General features: G+C 41.4%; 1 protein-coding gene across 5 annotated transcripts in view; it reads right to left on the bottom strand.

Moving 5' to 3' along the window:
• The window catches only part of cadpsb (Ca2+-dependent activator protein for secretion b), a gene marked incomplete at its 5' end in the record, with an annotated part of 99493 nt that extends 78217 nt beyond the window's left edge, over positions 1-21276 (bottom strand). For all 5 annotated transcript variants that reach the window (XM_083771520.1, XM_083771521.1, XM_083771522.1 and 2 more), the window contains 3 exons: positions 330-662; positions 2740-2853; positions 20935-21276. In XM_083771520.1, the coding sequence (XP_083627646.1) occupies positions 330-662; positions 2740-2853; positions 20935-21276 (789 nt within the window). The remainder of the gene's footprint in view (positions 1-329; positions 663-2739; positions 2854-20934) is intronic.
• Between the last annotated feature and the right edge of the window lie 284 nt (positions 21277-21560).

The following is a 21560-nucleotide window of genomic DNA, read 5'->3' as shown; positions in this document are numbered from 1 at the left end:
GTCATTAGTCCTACAACTACAACCTATCTCAAACCCTCATCCTAAACCTAACCTCCCACGGGGCAGCACACCTAAACCTAACCTTAACCCATGTCTAACCAATGACTAGTCTAAACTAAGTATGCACCCCAGTCAGACAACCACTAGTCAGACACCCCAACCAACAGCACCACTCAGTTCAGACGGGTCTGATTTTCTTGAGAATAAGTCTGTTGCATCAGTAAGGCAGATGCTGTAATGATACAGATAGTCACCGTACAATTGTGTCAAATATACAAAGAAAGATGCATTGCATCTTACGTAAGTGAAACCTAGGTGTCAGGACTCACCTGACAGGCTTGATAGAGCAACTGGTGTTCAAACTTCTTGATGCCGAGGATGTTCTGGAACATCTCGTACAGCTGATCCTTGCTGAGAATAAGCTCGGAGGCTGCGCTGGCAGTCATGCGCTGCTGTGCCTTGCGTGGATCCTCGTCGCCCCGGTAGATCGTGTCAAACTTGGCCATCCACGAGCTGAGCACCGTCTCCTTACTCAGGCCGTCGATCTCTGGAAGGCTCCGCACACGCTTCTCAATGTGCCTCTTGAACACTTCCCTGCAATCATTGGCTGAGAAACCCCCTGACTGGACCATCTTTGCCACACGGTCACTCTTCAGGAACACCTGTATTGACAGAGGCTAATGTCAGCGATTGTTTCAGGACAAGAGCAAGTTCATGTGGAAGCAGAACAACGGTGAATCCTGCCAAAGGCAAAGCAGGAGTTTAGGTTCTATAGGGTGTGATTTCTTGATTGTAGTTATTGTACAATATGATTTGTAACATGGCATCTAACATAATGATTTACTCAATACTACTCATCTTAAATATTGATTACATAATGTGACTCTCGGGATAGTTTAATACAGATATGCAGAAGCAGAAACAAGAAACGTGTCACCAGTACTTCAAATTCCATTAATATTAATGGACCTACAAATAAGATGGCAAGCTCTGTGCACTGATTGAGGGTACAATCTCATTAAAATAAGCAGGAGCGGAGCAAGGACTTGACAATATCAGGGGCTTAGCCCAGAGCATTGCAGGGCCAATGTGCGTTGCTTGTGTGCGTGCGTGCGTGCATGTGTTTTAATACATGAATTTTACAGGTGAGGAAAACAGGCTAACAGTGGAGAGAGTGCAACCTATATGACCTGAATTGGGCTTTAAACTGCTAGACAAAATAATAAGTGAAACTAAATGGTTCCTCATTTTGCTGGCGACCCACTGGAAGCCAAGTACCCCTCATAGTCCCACCCTGGACTACACTTTTTCTGGACTACACAGGACTATTTTAGTTTAGGCTACTTACTTTATTGTTAGTTTACTAATGCAGACACTCCAGACAGTGCAGTTCCTTTGTAGTGATATAAAACTGATATAAAAGAAGCAGTTGGTAGTATTTCACATGCTGAGAAATTATATGATGCCATAGAAATGTATCAAGATGCCCAAAAATGTTTCTTCCGTACAGGTTTATTTCTACTCCTCGTAACATTGTGAGAGAGTTCTGAAAGGGTGTTTCTCATTCACTATCCAATAGGGAAGTGAAGTGAGGACAGATGGCCTTGTCGGAAAACAATCTCTCACCTAAGGTCTAAAACTTAGTTTATAGGTCGTTAGCAAAGCCTAATTTACGATGTTTGTTGTTGCTGTGTAGTCAGGTTTGACAGCACTACCGTGTTCTCACTTTAAAGTGTTTTTTCTGTTTTGAAGGGAGACATTGATAGGGCTCTGAATTACTGTCTGAATATCCATTCGGGCGGACATTTTCTGAGGAACCTCTACAGTTGCAGTAGCGAACTATCATTCATAAATAACAATCCCAATGGAACAATTTCAAAGTAAAAGAAAGAGATCTATTCCAGCACTCTTTTGTCTATACGGGGAGGGGGGGGGGGGTCCAGCGTTAATTAATACTAATCCTAATACTCTGTACAGTAGATAGCACATATTAGGTGTGCAGTTTGTGAATGAAGCACTACTGTAACATGAAGTGGAAGTCGATCAGCCAGTTCTGAAAAGGACAAAGTAACCAGTAAACCATAACTGTGTTTAACTAGACAAAATTAATGATCCAATTTCCCAACTGACTTGACTTACAGTAACTTATTAACTACTTTTAAGGCATGGGTTTATTTCATTTGAGGTCTAAATATGTATGTTCTAGACCTGTCCATCTTCCATACCTATATAACAGGAAACTCTGGTCTGGTCCAACCTTTACAAAATTAAAGCAACCAGAGTGGATATAGGTCCAGCTAGACAATAATGAATCACTTGTCCTAAATCCATACTTTAGGGGAAATTTATGTTCGTATTACTCCCCTCCCCTCCCCTCCCCTATCGATGCTGCCTCGTCCCAGCATCCTGGCCGTCCACCTGACGTCATCTTCTCAGCCTCAGTCTGTATAGTTTGCCTATTTTCTGTTATTAAATTCTTAAATCTACTCTGTCTACTGTGGCTTTGCATCCTGGATTCAATCTAAACCTCACTCCTGACAGTTTCATGATAAATGCTTTTCATGTGAAGTATTCCCATGCTTTTTTGTTCTTGCTTAGTGTAAATCGCTCTGGATTAAGAGCGTCTGCTAAATGCCTAAATTGTATTATAATATCCAAAAGACGATATTTAGTCTCATATCACTTTATCAATGTAATATCGATAAAAATATTGCCCAGCCCTATAGAATATGGTTTTACCTCATAGTAGCTCTGCACAGCGTTGATGAATGCCTCGTCTGCCACAATCTGTGTGTCTCCATTGAGGAAGGCCTTGAAACGATCGTTGGTCTGCCTGAGCTGCTGCTCAGTGATCTGTGGAAGCAAGGACACATAGAACAATGTTTTTCAACCCTTTTCATATTGGCATCAACCGGGTTAACGGGACCAGAGATTAGCTGATAACGGACGGACACACACACACACACACACACACACACACACACACACACACACACACACACACACACACACACACACACACACGGACGGAGTGCCATACAGGTCGGCCTAGTGGAGACAAATAAAACGTTTACTGTGTTGTGTTACTTACATACACACAAATCATCTGATATGAACAAAGACTGTTTGATAAAGATTTTTCTTTTCTGTACCTGAACAAAGTTCAATATTTTATATTTGATCTTCCCAGGCAGTCAGGCTGCTGAACAGCTGACCTTGAACTGTATTGCACTGTTTTGTCACTTGCACTTTTTTCCCTGTTTTTCTTTTTGTCTTTTTCTTGCATTATAGACGTTTGTTTATGTCCTGTGTATGTAAGACTGAGAGTGCTCTGAGCAAAATAATTTTCATTGTATTTATACTCTATACACATGACAAATAAACCTGAGCATCCAACAACCAGTCCTTGATTATTACATACATTAAAGACTGCATGTTATTTTCTGAAGGTGACACGTACTTTTACTCGCAAGGCAATTTGCTGTTCAGTAATTTATGCATCAGTGAAAGAACACACAACACATTGCTCGAGAAAAAACAACACATTTTCATCCTGAAAATCCTCCAAACCATAAATTAGGTTTAACAGTGTTTCATGTTCTGTGTGCACTCACATGTATCAAGATGAAAGCGTTCCTGGACTGATATTCATAGATGGTTTAGTAGAGCCAGTGACCCAGTGACCATAGTGCTGTCTTCATGATGCTTATTTGCTATGTGTTTTATGCATGTTGTCGCTGTTGGGTGGAAACCTTATGTCCAAAACCGTTCCATTATTATATTCTTTATGAAATTGTGAAAATGTCAGATCTATCTACAAGCTCACAATGCATTATGAGCAGATGTACACTTGCCATTTTCTCTACTTTTGCGCAACACTCTTGTAGGGCATTACTTAAAAAAGAAAAGAAAAGAAACAAAGTTTACATTTTGAGATGCATGGTTTCTGTCCGACAGCAACGATGTGGGGGGTGGTGGTGGCTCAGGGGTAGAGTGCCTGGATGGTAACCGTAAGGTTGCCAGTTCGAACCCGGGCTCCCCCAGAGTTACTGTCGAAGTGTCCTTGAGCAAGACACTGAACCCCTAATTGCTCCCGATGTGCTAGTTGGTGCCTTGCATGGTTTCCGCTGCTATCGGTGTATGAATGTGTGTGTGAATGGGTGAATGTAATGCACAATCTCTGTAAAGCGCTTTGGATAAAGGCGCTATATAAAAATGCACCATTTACCATTATGTCAGGATATTTTCAACAAATCTCATTGTATGACAAGGTAGGTATAGGGCTGGTTAACACAGAACAAGGCCTTGGTCACACAGTACTTTATGTATGTGTTCAAGTATTTCAAGTGACAGACTTCAGTGTGGGAGTGAGATGGAAAAGTACCACATATCAATGTGCCTATGCGGCACTGTCATCACCATCTGTGTGTATCTTACTGCACTCTCAATACAAAAATGGAACATCATGCAAAATTCATGTTGTTGGTATGAAAACTCAGAGAGAAAAATCATAGTTAATTTTGCGCAATAAGAATGAGTTGCTGAGAGTATTAATAAATCTCATGAAAGAAACCAATGACTTTTAACACCAAATTAAACAATGTCCATCCATCCACTGATTCTCTTTAGACCGGATAAGGAAACGGCAAGTTAATCCCATAGTATTCTGCCGTACGACGGTGTGCTGAAAATAGCTGATCTACATTGTATCTACTTGTAGATCAATGGGTTCTTTTCAGTGCATAACACTGTCACTCAAACTGTCCTTAAATACATGGAAGAATTCAAATTCCATACTGCAGCACAGAGAGGAGAACCCACCACCTATTTCAGCTCAGTAACGTAATGTGGCTGTAAGCTCTCTCTCTCTCTCTCTCTCTCTCTCTCTCTCTCTCTCTCTCTCTCTCTCTCTCTCTCTCTCTCTCTCTCTCTCTCTCTCTCTCTCTCTCTCTCTCTCTCTCTCATGTGACTCTCAAGTCATGTTCAAACACAAAACACTATCTTGCAACAAATAACAAAGCAAGACAAACTAGGTGGAAGGAAAACATCAAAGATCAATACTTCAGGTTCTGCTTCACAAGACAAGTTTATTTGTATACAGTACCGGAGCAGCAAGACTGAGAGAATGTGCTGACGGTCCCTGCTGTTGTTCAGTCACTATACGAATGCTAACTGCAATGACTCCCAGCCAGGACAAAATAAATCTATACAAACTGACATAAAACACTAATCTTAGATAATATTCACATAATATGCAAATCAGTCTGGGCCACACTGAGAGGCTCAAGCCAACAACTTGGCTTGTTTGGCTGTTTGTCCCCTTGTGAAATTGAGGGAGTATCTTCTGAACAGAGGACAAATAACAGCCCTTACTATCAACTAATGGGCTCCACTTTGCTTGCCTTGGCTCTAGAATACCGTGCTTCAAATTAATGCACCATAGTTCACTATAATGCACAGTTGCACACAACAGTTGCACACACAGACAATTGATTTATGATCGAAGCTCCTCTTCCAAACTCCTTACATTTCTAAGAACACCTTTTATTCAAACTGAGAAGCGTCATTAAACTGAACTTCAATGAGAGACATCAAACATTGAATCTGCATTCTTAATAATTGGATAAAAAGTTATTTTAGTGTAGAAATGTGTCCATATGGGTATACATTTTTCCAAGACTTAAATTGCTGTGTATGTCCTTGGACACTGGATTGAAGGGGGTACTAAAACTGATTTTCAATTACAAAAGTCCAGAGCACCCACGCAGAAAGCCTCCTTGAATACAGATACAAGCATGGTTAAAGCTTTTAGGCATTTAGCAGACGCTCTTAATCCAGACCGATTTACAGTAAGCAAGAACAAAAAACATGGTAATACATCATATACATAAAAATAGTCATCATGAATCATACGTAAGCTAAGAACCTACTGTAACAGTGGAAAATCTATATTATGAAACTATGCATATGTACGTATATATATATATATATATATCTACATAAAATGCTATCTAAGTTAAGGTGACTTCAGACCAAACAAACTTGTTCAGACTAGTCAAAGACTACTTAAAACAAAAGACTAGAATTTTTTTATCAGCAGAAACGATGTCAGACACATTATTTATCCCAATGAAAATTGCAAAAAGCAGCCTGCATCGCTGGTTTGCAGTCTTGCCAGTTCTGCTCATTATAAGCGCCTTTGGGCTATACTAGTTTTCCTGTAACATGGGCTTATTTCTGAAGTGTACCGGTAGTTATTATTTGGGCTTGGTTTCATGATTATTTTTTAAATAGACCTGGTCGCTTGTTTCACTCAAAGAATCTGGCAATCTCTGCATCCCGCAACAAAAACAAAACAGAGTTGAGATTGAGAATAATGGTATCTAGTTCACACTACCAGCCCTGAAACATGACGAGCAGACTAGAGATTCACTCTACAGTAGCTCTGGTCCATAGCCAAAGCCACTACAACACGGATAGCATCGACTACCGAGGGTCGCCAGCCGACCGACCGAACATGTTCGGTTCTTCATCAACGGGTTCCAACCATAGAGTATATAAGGATAGAGTTTTGAAGCACCCGGAAGAACCGCCTACTTCCGCATTTTTTCAAACGTTTTTTTTTTTGCGGAAGTGCAAACGAGCGCTCAATGTTAAACCCCAGCTGCACGGGATTACCTCATCATAACTACACGGGTCCGCCTGCAGTCCCACCTCTTACCACTAGGGCCCAGTGCTTCAATGTTGGAAAGCCTCACTGGGGGCTTGGTTCAAACGCGTCGGCAAGTCGATATGGACGGCAAGCACCGGGAGCTTGTTGCTGGGAGTCTCCTACCGACAAGCTTGCGGCGCTTCCAAACTAGCCGACGGTCTGTGCTATCTGGAGCTACCTTTACATAAGTTGAGCCTTTGTAACTTAACTCACCAAAACCTTTGCTGAACTGATGATTGAAAAAAGACATGAACCAATTTAACAAGTCAGACCCATATCAAACCTCCCCTGTCTAAACAAGATACTTGAAAAGGTTATATTCTCCAAACAAAGTAAACATCTTTCTAAATGAGAACAATCTTCTGATCTAGATATGTCTGTCAGGTTTCAGAGCTAATCCTGTAGGACAGAAACTCTAGGTACCTAATATTATCAGAGACTTAACTGTAGTTCTAATGCTAATCAGACATCTGATCTGGTTCTTCTTGTCTTGATTTACCGGTAAGTGCAGGATTCAATACAAATAATGAAATCATCATAAATCCCCTTGAGATGAGTTGGCCTCTCAGAACAGTTTTTGTTTCAGACGTAACTTTTGGTGTTACTATTGTGCCTTTGCTTTCTCCCTAAATATTCCAATAGGTGATAATATTAGCTTACATATCTGTGATGGCCACATCAGCAGCAGCAAAAACATGTTGGAGACCTACAGTACAGTATTTTGGTTGTTGTTGTTATTATTTGTTATCAAGTTGCTTTATCAAACGTCATTTACGGTAATTTGCATTAAGTTCTAGTTTTCTTGAGTTACCAGTTCTGTGGCTTGCTGCTGGAGTTGATTGTTTGACCAAGGAAAAATAAATCAGTAAGAAAGTAATGACTATGAGTATGTTAAATATCAGATGGCATGCGCATGTCCATTGTATATGAATGGTGATGTCACATGTGTCACTGTTTTGGAGTATGGATGATGATTACTCCTGACCTGACCTTAATTTCTTTTATAATAATGCAATTTTAAGTGAAATTACATTTATATACACAACATGTGATTTCTCTCAAATATGATAATTTTAAGCCTCTGATTATGATAGTTCAACATTTCCCAACTGGCAACACTGTTTGGTTTCAATGGGTTAGGGTTAGCCGGGCTAGCCTACATCACAGATTCCCTGTTGTTTTATGTTCCTTCATGAGTCCTTAGATCCTCTGGCTTGCCAGATATGAATAATGCTATCCAATAGAAAACTAGAGATGCAGAATTCTTATTATGCTATTGCTAGGGTACAGGCTTTAGTTCCCACACTATTATTGGTCCGACAGTCATTAGACCGACAACCTACCTCAAATCCTAACCTAACCATAATCGCAAGCACGGGATCAGCGCATGTTCGAGTGGTAGTCTGCTCCGTCGGAATTGCCATCGGATCCCATTATGCTACATCTTGAAACAATACAAAACATAGCCTATATATTTTTAAATAGCCTTTCTGTATTAAAAACAAATCCACTATTGTAAGGCATTTTATACAATGTTCTTTTCAATGTAACCTGATTGTACTGTATACTATATTAATTCCCATTGGATTACGGCAGGGAGTGAGAGTCCATGTAACAAGGCCACACAAATTATTGTACAGAGAAACGGGAGAAGGCAATATGAGTTTCTTTCAACAAACTGAATACAACCACCAGATGACTGCCTGTTGTTCCAGCTGAATCACCTCCCCTGCAGCTATATTTTCCTGGAGATTGTAAGAGATTAATAATGGGGACTGAAGATGGTGGTGGCAGACAGTTACTATTCATACACTGCATGTCTGCAGTCTATCTCCAAGCCCCAATCTAATAATACTTTTTGCTTATGTTGACAGTTTGTGTTGGCTTTAAGTGACACACCAGAAAGCCTGTGTGTGTGTGTGTGTGTGTGTGTGTGTGTGTGTGTGTGTGTGTGTGTGTGTGTGTGTGTGTGTGTGTGTGTGTGTGCGTACGTGCGAGAGAGAGAGAGAGAGAGAGAGAGAGAGAGAGAGAGAGAGAGAGAGAGAGAGAGAGAGAGAGAGAGAGAGAGATTGTATAGTGGCCGCAGACAGCATGGTACAGTAGGCCGACTTTTGTCCGACATACCAGTAGGCCTACATATTCACATGGCACCAGGTAAAATGAGGCTCAGCTCACACATCACAAAGGACTACTCAACATAATATATTTATGACTTTCCACAATTACATGCTCTTCATTTCACGTCCTTCCTGCCCATCATTGATTTGAGAACTCTGCTGATTGGTAAACATCCTGATAGATCGGGGGCTGGGGGAGGGTATTCCATTTTCATCAGTATTCCTAGACCCCCAAGCTTGGCTGTTCTGCTTTGCTCCTATCGATTCCCTCTCTCTGGCTCTTATCAAGATTGCAACGTTACCCAGTGATTCATTGATGTGCAATAAAGTGGGCGGTGACATTAATCAGCCCTCACCTGTCAACACAGGGGGCACAAACATACATTCCACAGCCTTAATATAATATACAGTAACATCAGGGTGTTTACAATGTGCATGGGCGTTAAAAAGGATTATAGTTTCTGTTACTGAGGTAACACTATGTGGGTGATAGTTGGTGTTAAGGAACAAAATGTGCGTTTAAAATCCTGGTGGGTTCATTTTGGCATGCGAAAAACTGGATACATCAACATAACGTGTGTGTGTGTGTGTGTGTGTGTGTGTGTGTGTGTGTGTGTGTGTGTGTGTGTGTGTGTGTGTGTGTGTGTGTGTGTGTGTGTGTGTGTGTGTGTGTGTGTGTGTGTGTGTGTGTGTGTGTGTGTGTGTGTGTGTGTGTGTGTGTGTGTGTGTGTGTGTGTGTGTGTGTGTGTGTGTGTGTGTGTGTGTGTGAGTGAGAGAGACAGAGTTTGGAAGTGAGCGTGGGTTGTTTATGTGAGGTTGATTGTGTTTCGTTCCTTTGTGTGTGGATTATCTGTGCATGTGATGATGAGTATAGGCTATTGCTGCATGCATGCATTCTTTGTTAGACTGTTACATAAGTGCCTCATGCAGCTATCTCTGTAAATGTGTCAACATATGCTTTGTAATACTGTACATGCGTTGTGATATGCAGTATATCTACACTTTGTCCTTTACCTCTTCGAGTGTAGAGATGAGTGGGGTGATTAGCTAATTGATTGCAGTATAGCTTGTGCATTTCCATGAAGTCTGCAAACTGGCCTAAGACACGAAGGCTTTCTCCAGTAGTTATATAACCTTGAGTTAGCCTGTACAATGGTCTGGAGTTGTTTTATTAACCTTTTCTAAGTATGAGATTGATTGTGAAGAGTCAGAGTCCAGAACCACCAATTTGATCGATATGTCAATAGGCAGTCCGCAACCACTGATGCACCGTGTGTATCGCAGAGAACCTGAATGCATCGATGTTTCGAATGGGAAGCGGGTCTCCCAAAAACAGATAAAAACGCACATCTCCATATGGACTACATGCGCTGATGTTATGACGTCATGGTACAAACAAACAAACAAACAAATTCAGAAATCTCCACTATATGCATGGGCATAAAAGGAACACAGACAGCACAGCTACAACGGGTACTCTGACAACGGATACAATGGGTATTGCATAATTGGATGGGGCATGCTTTTTTCCGATTTGCATTGTTCCTGACTTGCATCATTCAAAAGTAGGCGAAAATTGTGAAAATAGCCGATCGACAAGCTAAGAATGTGCCACGATGTGACGCATTCTAAGTGTGTAGATCGTTTATTTTTGCTATAAATGGAAACATGGACTCTCTACACTCTCAGCTACAGGCACCTCCAAAAACAGTGTTAAATAGCTGAGGGGGGAAAGTGAGGAGAAGTAGGACTACAGAGCCAGCCCCAGTCAAATTTCTATTGAAACACAAGAGTTTGTTAACAGGCTACCAGAAGCAAGAATAATATGCAACCTAAAGGCTTTATATTGTGTGTAAACCTATTGTGCTTGAAAAGAGCCATAAAGTACAGATCACAGCTATTGCTTTCAGCAGCCAGACAATGGACATTTCAGTCACATTATAGATGACACCACTAGCCAGCATCTGAGTAAACAGCAAACACAAGTATGGAAACAAGTGCTGCATGGCAGCTGCACAAAATACACTCATAGCAGGTTTAGGCAAACAAGGAACAACACACAGGTTCGAGTGAAAAAGCTGCGGTCATAATCAAAGAGAGATGCACATAGCCTAAAATCCCCAGCCAGAGAGGGCTCACATTTATATTTGTTCTGACACATAAACACAGCGTTGTCTGAGTAAATAACTCCTGCAAAGGGTGAACAAAAAGCCAGGTGTATGCTTTGCTTTAGCCATTTGAACCCTATAGCATCCCTATTCATGGGGAAACATTCTCCAAATATAGCAGATCTACAAGATCAAAACGCATCGTGACATGATGCATTGTCAGCTTGTAGATCGGTTATTTTTGTTGAAGAGATTTGGTGTAAAAAAAGAGAGTGGACATACTGTAGTAGAGAGCCGAACCTGGTCAACTGAACTAATACAAAGTATATAGAGGGTTTAAGTGGTTAGAGTCTGATACAGACAGAGGGATATTATAAATCATATCAGCTCCTATAGGTTGATGACATATTCAGGCACTATGGGAGTGCTACTTGTATATGGAGAACAGTGTTCAGTCCTAGACACCTCCGTCTTCACAGACCTGACTTGCAGAGTCGGAGGCAGCAGCTACAAAGCTGTTGCTAGTCTCAGCTGATTCCTTATAACGCTCACTGAGCAGAAAATATGCCTCTGTATACCAGGTCTGTAAGGATGGTTTAAACCGGATTTATGTGTTGATGTTTAATGATTATGTGATAGACAGCAATATCTCTGCCAACAGCATCTGCCTTAAAGAAACAAACAGAAACAACTGGTTGGTTTCTAGTACTTTTACTGATCCTTTGGGATCTAAGTTGAAGGTTTGACTTTGATTTGATTTGATTTCAAGTCTTGGGGTCATGAGTGTTTCAAAATACACCAGTATGCTAAGAAAGGCAGTGTGGCAAATTGTGGCATGAAAGCAGATTAAAGTATGTACTGTCTATAACACTATGTTGAACTTGTTTTTATATTTTTTATTTTATTAACTGAGTGCAATAATCTAAAACACACAGTCAAACATAAGACATGGTATCATTTATCCATGCTAAACTGGCACATTTACATTTATTTTAGTATTGCTCAATTTGTAGTCACTGAAAGAATAATAAGTTAAAGTAATACAAAAAAATTCTGTTACATAAATAACCTTTGCAGGCTTAGGCTACCTCCTGAGGAGAAAACTATTAAGGAACCGCACACTTAAAGCTTAATTTAATTTAATTCTGTTCATTGTGAGTTTGAAAAAGGCACCGAACCTAGGCAGACATGAAAGATGAGTCATGATATGGAATAGAAAAGTACATGTTATGACATTTCCTTATATACGGTAAGTAGCTGGGACAGTAATTTTGGTGTGAGTCAATCTTGACAGAGCTATGCCTGAAGCTCTACTAGAGTAATTGCATTAAAGAGTAGCCAGTGCAATACCATAATGCGTCCATACACAGGACACAAAGCTGACTGGGCATTGGCACCTCTGTCTTATGCTGGTGCATTACTCTCATCAAGAATCTAGAAAATAAATTGTACCCTTTCCTGACACCCCCCCAATCACAAATCACCACTTACTCCTTATTCTCTGCTGATTCTCTCTATCTCCACCACACAATGGCCTATCTACTGCTTTTTATGTCTACTTGTACAGTATGTCAACTTTGAAGTTGGTTATCCATCTCTTGAGCATTTTCTTTTTTAGTGCCAATCTGTTAGCCTTGATTGATATGGCTTCAACAACATGAAAGGTTGCTTCATGCATGTTTATCAATAAGAAATGGTAGGGAAATAAAAAAGAATACACATGAATACATGTGATGACTATACGTAAATTATTTTGTACTAACTTGAATGTTAACAGCTGAATTAATAAAGACATACAAATAGGATAACTGTCTTTGAAACATGCTGCTTGATCCACCACTTACAGAACTTATCTATTCAACCTGATGTGTCTCTAGCCATACACAATCACTTGCTATGATAAACCTTACCCTCCTAGTCTCTCAAGACAGTGTTGACTCCATCATTTCCAAATAAAGAGGACGCTGTTTTTCCTCTTTTTTGCCAATGGGTTCCCAGATTTCCCTGACCCTGACCCTTTACTGCAAAGCGTTATATAAATGCAGTTGCAGTCCATTTACTGCATTTATATAATGCTTTTCTCCAAAGCACTTTACAATGTATTTCACATTCACCCACACATCCACACACTGATGGTCAAGGACACTTCGACACATACTGTAGCTACCACCCATGGAACCTTCGGGTTCCTACTTCCTAGACGGCCACTCTAGCTCCTGAGCCACTGCCGCCCCCGCAAAATGAATGTGAGTCTGTTTGTTTAAGAATCATTAATATTAATATATGCATTGTGCATTCAGACACAATTGTGTTGTCCTTAAACACAGAGGGGAAAACCTTTAGAAAACAGAGAAAGTCAACAAGTTGGATTTCATTTGATGACACAGATAATGATCTCAGAAGAAACATTGAACCCAGCATCTGCCTTCAAGGAAGATGGAAGGTCACAGACACAGATTGAGGTCGAGTTGCTAACGTGAGGTGAGCAGTCTGTTTTTAAGGCACTGCTCACTGTGCTCAGGAAGATGCGGCACCCATGATAAGGCAGAAAAGAGGCTTATTTATGATGGTGTTGTTTGTCGAATGTGTCTGATATTCTGAAGTATGAAATTGAATTACGTGTTTCTCTACTTCACATTCAAACCCATTGTTCAATACTGCTGCTGTTTGTAATCTGTATGTCTCAATGAGGGAAAGATGTGCAATAGATAGATTAGCATCATTAGCTAATATAAACTACACAAGCCAGATTGATCATCCGACTCTAGCCATAAATTATATTTCTCTTAACTTACTCTTCTCCCATATACACTTCCCAAAAGACTCTAAAACTGACAGCTAGGAATTACAGTATAGTGATAGCTAGTAAAAGTTGTAACAGCCGTTGGCTGCATTTATTGTCTCCACCAGGCCGAAGGCATGGGGGGAGAGTATGTTTTGCACTCCGTCCGTCCGTGTGTCCGTCCGTCCGTGTGTGTGTCCGTGAGCAGCTAATCTCGGCCACCGTTAACCCGGTCGATGCCAAATTTTGCACACACACTCCCTGGATGCCAACGATGAACCTCTGCCCCAAACTTTCCAGAACGGCCTGTTATAGCGCCACCAGGAGGCCGCTTTGTGCAAAACAGGTTTTTGCACAATACACCTACAGATTTTGTCCAAACATCACGCAAATTGGTACACAGTCTCTCTAGAGCCATTCAACGAAACCAGTCTTTCAGATTTCTCAGACTCCATCCTGATTGGTTAAGATTGGCTTCCAAAGTTCACAGGAGTGCTCAGTTTCAAACAAAATGCTGCAAATCATGAACACATCGGGTGATTTCCGTGAAATTGTGCACCCACATTCCCACTAGGCCGAGGACGAAATGCCACATGAACAATTTCAACTCAGCCTCTATAACTGGCCAAAAAGTGTTTTTACCTCTAACTGCACGGATCTGTGGATAACTTTGTATGCCAACTCCCTAGAGGCCAAGGAAAACCCTTTGCCTGGAATTTTTTACTTTTGTTGCCCTTTTGAAGGGCAGATGAAGGCAAGCTGCAATGTCCTACATTCCTATCCTGGTGGAGACCTGTGCCCAGAAGGGCACTTTTTCTAGTTTATTATGTTGTTTAGTAAGTAGTATGTATTTACGGCTACATCCATATATATATTTATATTAGTGAGTTACTGGTAATATATATATATAACTAATGTCTATATATTGACAGCCTACTGAGCACTTGTCAATGCCGCACTAGTCTAATGACGTCTACTGTGGCTAGTGCGTGTGTTGTTGCTCTGTTTCCTCCTTGCTGCAAAGGATGTGATGTCCCCTCTCGCTTACCATCCTGAGGGAGGGCCGTCTGATCATGTGACAGTCTGATCAGCTCTCCAATTGGCCAACCGGCCACGTGGCACGCTGGGCCAAGCCCCCAGTGCAGCTCACCAACGTTGAAGAGGTGAGACTGCAGGCGGACCCGTGGAGTTATGGCCATTTATTTGACTGCCTTTTTTAAATAAGATACGTCCCAGGTGCATCCATGTGATGTATATTTTAGTTATAGTTATTCTATTTATAGTGACTCATAGGAATAGACTATGTGACAACCAGGTATAGTCTGGTGACCACCGGAGAGACGGGTGACAGCCGAAACAAACCTTGGTGAGGCCTTTAGGAGGGCCATTATAATCCACCACTCCTAAATACAGTGCCTGGTACTGGGAGTCTGGTGCAACGCACAGGTCCTGGGCCTGGTGAGAGCAGGAGTGGACCTGGTGAGACGTAGGAGGGGCCCGGTCAGGAGTCAACCCACAGAGACTAGTCCTTCCACGCGACTAGTCCTGGTTCTCCCAGTACCGGCAGAGTAGTTCCAGAGCAAAGGATTGTGTGGCCTTGCTCATTCCCTGATGGACTGATCAAGGGTAGCTACTGGGACGTAAATCGGGATTTGATCAACCCCGGCTAGGTCGCCTGAGTGAGGGGTATGATGTTGGAAGACCCAAAACCCTGTTGACCTCTTGCAAGTGATCACCCTCCTTTGTGCCAATGTTGGCACTGGTGCCTAAGGTTGCCTACCCCTGCCCTAGACACGTGTATCAATTGGGTGAAAGAACAATTGACACTACTGTAGTGATTGAAACCATAACGTCTTCATGACTTCCTGACTGTAATAAAACCATGTGTAAAGTTGTGTCAAGTTCCCATTGACTTCGATGGAATGCAAATTATTTTGCAGCCAGAGGAGGGAAATCTGCGCCAGCTGCTGGGCCATTAATGAGAACTATACTCATTCATTACTTCAGCATTGGCTTAATTTTCAAGAGTGAAACCTTGCCGCCTGGTTGCGATAATTCATATATAGTTAGTTAGTATATATAGAGCTTAGGGTTTAGGCTTAAGCTTACATGGGTCTAGCTAATCATTCTGTTTGGCAATCAAGAGGAATTATTTTAATTTCTATTGTATAATATTTCAACAACAAAGTCATTGCCCAACACTACACAGCAGACGTTATGTCATTTTTAAAAACATAATTTGATCCCTATTGATTTCCACTGGCTTTTATTACAAATGCTACAGTAATCTGGCCTTTATGCATCTACAATACCAAATTCTAAAGCACAAAGCACTAGCTACTGTAGTACAAACGTTTTGTCAATTAAAGTTTCTACCCAACTGACAACTGAACCAGACAAAATAACTATTCTCCATTGTTTTACATGACTGAAAAAACTGCCAAGCATCTTTCCACTTCAGCTAAATAGAGTTCACCAATGCTAAATTGTGTATTCTTTACAAAAGAGAGCTCTTGATTTGTGCTTTGTGTGTGAGAGCGTTCCGTCTTACTGAGAACCAGGTTAAGACCTCCATTCTTTGAGTGCATTTCTAACTGTCAGTGGTCTCCATTTATCTATCCTAATTGAGTTGTCTTTTGTCTGTTAGAAAGTGGATGTTCACCAGATTCACTGGCTCAGACATATAGGTTTCCCGGTAATTAACTAACTACCACACACCTTATTGTTATGAATAGTGACAGACAGATGTAGCTTTGTTCTATAAAACAGAGTAGCAGGAAGACAAATCAGCAAGACAAAATCACAGTAAAGAGGACGTGTCTTACTCTTGGGCCTTGTCCAGTGAACATTTTGAAAAAGCAAAGCTTGTAAGAAAAACATTTCAGTATTCATGTGTTTTAGCCACTTGAAAGTACTGTTGTCTTTTTGTTGTTGTGATATTTAAAGCTCTTCCCCGTGTGCAAATCACTGATTTCATACTTGAAAACTCATTCATTACTTCATTACTCTCCTCTTTTGTGCATGTGACCCTATCTTTTATGAACGTAATGAGCTTGGGTAGTTCCACTTCAGTTAAATCAATCTCCCTGAATCATTTGCATAATCTTTAAAAAGCCTGACTTGTGTTAGTAATTCAAGGAGGTGTGAATCGATTGGACAGAGTTGGACAGTGACATGACATGTCCACCACTGTACAGTATCATATTTCATCTGCTTAGTACAAAATGCTACTGGTACTCCTAAAGTAATCTAAGTAAATTATGCTTAAATGGTTAAACCTAGCCTTATTCCTAACCTTAACCTCAGTAAAACTATGCCTAAAGGCTGTGGTGTAATGTAATTACCTGGTGAACACATTAATGTTGACGTCATACTCAAGTGCCCGGATGGGGTTTTATGTGACAAGCTGTACCTACTTGTAACACACGTTGATTTGATGCCTGCAAACTATCGTTCAGTAAACTATACTTACCCAAGCTCTTGTAGTATTCCTTGCCTCTAAACAAGAACACGACATGGTATCAGAAGTGGAGCTACTTTGAACACGACAAAGGCTAACCCTATACCTAAACTTAAACCCCAGTAAAACTATGAAAGGGAAAATGTGTGATTTTTTTCATCCTACTATACTATATATGCTCCACGTATCTGCGTGCGTGTGTGCATGCATGTCTGCGTGTGTGTACGGTTGTAATGCACGTAACTCGAGAACCGTTTGCCCCATCGACTTCATATTTGACACACACGTTCCACACCTCCGCAGGGAGTGCATTGCCCGGACTCGAGGTGGTCGGACCCACCGTTCTCCAAAACCACCACAAAAGGCTCTGGTCAGGCTCTGCCAGTGGGCCTAATCAGCCTAAATCCCCTCACCTGTGCAATTTCCAGCCTCTGCCTCAGCCAATTGATTGCCATGGCAACCCCACACCTGACAATTGATTAGCCTACTTAACCACAGTCACAGTCAGTCAGTTTGCCCTCTTCACACACAGGAAGATACAGAGCTCTCCATGTGGGACAAAGACAGACAGTTAAAACGGGTGCTGTGACAAGTTGAAGAATTCTGTTCCTCACCAGAACAATTACCACTGGTGTAGTACACTAGTTTTCCAAATAAAATTGGCTGAATAAACATGATCCAAATATAATGTATATCAACAAAGACGAAATTGCAAGACTATCAAAGAATCCATAATGGCCATACATTTCAACAATGACTAGTTGTTGTAGTATGTATTTAAATGACACCTTTAAATAAGGCTTAATAATATAATTGTGGTGATTAATGTGACCAACAAAACATCTGGACAGCATCCTTTATGATACAGTGGCTTATATTGCCAATGAACAGCTGGAGTGGAGACAGGGCTGGGAGGCATACTTTGGTTCGACATATCATTGGTTCGAAGGAACATTGGTCCGAGGTGCGTTAAGGGTTGGGAGAGGGTTATGGTTAGGTTTAGGTGTGCTGCCCCGTGGGAGGTTAGGGTTAGAGTGAGGGTTTGAGATAGGTTGTCGTTCGGAGTCGGACCAGTGGTATGTCGGACAAAACGCATGCACCCGACAGGGCTCAGATTGAGAAAGATCAACTGTTTCCCTCAAAAAGGGAACTAGACAGCCTGCATTAATTTGCTTATGTCAGCCTTGCCCAAAATTGAATTCAAAGCAGCAGTCCTGCTTACATATTTCTCAGTGGTGGAAGAAGAACTTATTTTTTACTTAGTATAGTGTCACGGCCCCTTGGCCTGGCCTGCAGGGCCTATGCTGTGTATATATAGTGTACTGCCCTGTGTGTGTTTCTCCCACAGATCATGTGGGCGTCGGCCCATTTGAGACTCCTCATTAGGTGCATTAGGAGCACCTGATCAGTGCTCCTGAAACCCTATAAAAGAGGGCTTGCCAGCCATTCTCTGTGTCCCTCTCCAGATGACAGCACCCTTCTGCTTGTTTCTCTTTACTGTTTGTTTTGCACACTACAACACACCTTCACCATATTAACCACACTGACACCACTGATCTTACTGACTTCCACATCTCATACATCTGAAGCATTATTCTTTATATTAAGTTAATATTAGTTATCTCTTCTGAATAAATTATTGTTATTTTGAACACTGCTACTGCGTCCTCCTCAAAAGTTTCCCCAACGGGCCGGGTTATGACAATAGCAATGTAACTCTGTTACAAGTAAAAGTTCAGTGATCACAATTTACTTGAGTAAAACTAGGCTACTAAAGTACTGGCATAAAAATGTATAAGCCTACTTAAAGTATCGATTTCCCAATTCACAAGTTATCATATGTTCAAATTGTATATAAATATTTTTTAAATACAAGCTACAAGCTGGTAAGCAGCGATTTTCAAATAGCCAAAGTTTAAATCGGGCTGAAGTGGTTAATGTTTGTTTTGTAATAATAATCAAAATATACAAAGTAACTAGAAATGTGGAAAATACTCAGTAAAGTAAAAGTCCCTCAAAATTGTACAGTACTTGAGTATGTGCATGCATGTGCGTGTGCGTGTGTCCCCATCATGATGACACACACGCATGCACGCGCATGCGTGTGTGTCATCATGATGGGGATTCTAAGAGTGCATTACTTAACATTCTTTGGATTAAAAAAGAACAAACTTCAGTTGGTCGCTACCATGTACTTGCCATGCATGTACTTTGTTACATTGCATCAATAAGACGTGATAGTAGACTGAAACAGTACTTGAATGGTCCATATGGAGCACATATGGAAACTTGGAAAGGAGACATCCTCTGTGATGCAGCCTCTCATGTGATAACAGGCTAAGTAGTTTGACCAATCATATTCACTGATGTAGCAGACATTTATTTGACATCAGAATACTATAGCTGGTTGTTATCAGCCAGATGTTGCCAAGCTATATAGATAATGTTGCTAAGCTAAATATAATGAATAGGCCCAAATAGCAAAAATAATGGGAAGTTATCGACCTTGGAAAAATGACTAAAGTAGGCCTATATTGCTCAACGTTATACTAGCATATCATTTAGGCCTGAATATAGGACCATGCCTGCAGTAGGCTAGTAATAAATCAAACTGGTTATTGCTTAAAAATCACACCTGTGTGAAGTGAGGGGCGATCTTATCATCGTACATCATCATACATCATCTCATTCCGGCCAATCAGAATTTGCGTCCTCATGCACCATCGTCTTCAATGTTTGTGTTTACACGAACACTCAGAATTGTCCATTCATTATCAATGGGATTTAATGTTTGTGTAGGACAAAGTTTGTGTACACATACCTAAAGCTGGACATAGGAGTTTAATGGATGTTTGTATAACTGTAGCATGGCCTATACGTTTCACAAAAACAATGTAAAGAAAATGCCATATGCAGGCTATATCTATAGCCACTGCCTACTGTAATAAACTAAAACTAAAAAGCAAAGGCCTGTCTTGTGCCTTTGAGCAACTTCTGATTCATAACAGCCTGACTTCCAAACAGACATCAGATTAAATGTCATGCAACCCTGAAGTGCACTCATTTATCAATGGACATCATCTGGAGTAGAAAATACCCCCATTCCCTTTCTCTTGACTTTCCATGTCCAGAAGATCTGTGCCTAAAAAGTCACCTTGGGAGAAAAACAAATGACTGGATAAATGATGGCGCAAATTTGTTGGAATTGGGTGCATCCGCCAACAGGAAAGAGCATATGGCTGGTCGTTGCCGACCTAATGGGGGCGAATTGAATGGTAGACCTACCTTAAGACTTTAACGAGAATGTGCAAGCAGGTCAATGATAGGCCTACTTGTATTATCAATCCAACATCTCTTGAAAGCCCTATATCAATGAATGGGGTTGCTGAGCTCTGCAACTGATTTACTTTGTGTTTATTTGTGGAGGGACACTGGCTGCACAGTGTCTGCATCTCTGCAGTGCCATGTCTCCTGTCACAATCAAGGGCTTCGAAGCGTGATAATGTCCTTATGGCACTCAGTCACATAGTATGGACGCATGATTTAAATTTAAATTTTATTGTCAAGAAAAGTAGTTAAAACAACCAGTTTTAAATACGCGTGCCCTACTGAATAGGCCTAGCGGTCAAAACTACACAGTGCTATGGCTTATGTAGGTCATCAATGACAGCGTGTAAAAAAAGAGGGCTCGCCAGCATGTGGTCATTATTTCTTGTCCTGTTTTTTAACCTTTGCACAGAGGTGACGTCCCTTACCTTCTGTTGTCGCCTTGCCATGTCCGTGGGCTGTTTAGCATTGAACGGGTAAGCGATGCATCGCATCACAAAGACATATAATTGCAGCTTCTTTTTACGCTCCTCTTCCTCGCGCTGCAGCTTCTCCACCTCCTCTTTCTCGTGCTCGCCACTCGCAGCCGACGGGCTTGGGCTGGTCGGGCGGCCGCTACTGCGGCTGCTGCTGGGCGCAAGTCCACCAGAGCTCTCGCTGGTCCTGCTCGGAGAAATGCGGGATCCGGTTTGAGGTGCCATCACCTCTTTGCTTTCCTCCTCTACTATCCCGCCATCAGATTCCTCCTCGCTGGATGATGGATCTAACATCTTGCTCTCGAGAGTAGTCTCGCTTGCAAATGTCCCGATGCAGTAGCCTAGTATTAATGGAAATAATGATTTGGTTCGGCTATGTCCTCAAGTCAAGATAGTTTTGCCGTAGATTTGTCCGAACCTCAGGCAGCAGGTAGGCCTACAGTAGAATATGAATGAAATCTAGATGGGCCTAATTCTACTCGCTTGCTGAGCGATGTCAGGAACCCGAACACTGCTTGAAGAGGTCTGTGATAGCTCGCTGCACGCACAGCATCATACTCCGCCTGCGTCGAGATTCG

The sequence above is a fragment of the Protomyctophum parallelum genome, assembly GCF_964188405.1.
Source record: "Protomyctophum parallelum genome assembly, chromosome: 8".
Classification (NCBI taxonomy): Eukaryota; Metazoa; Chordata; class Actinopteri; order Myctophiformes; family Myctophidae; genus Protomyctophum; species Protomyctophum parallelum.
This window is presented reverse-complemented; position numbering and strand designations above follow the sequence as displayed.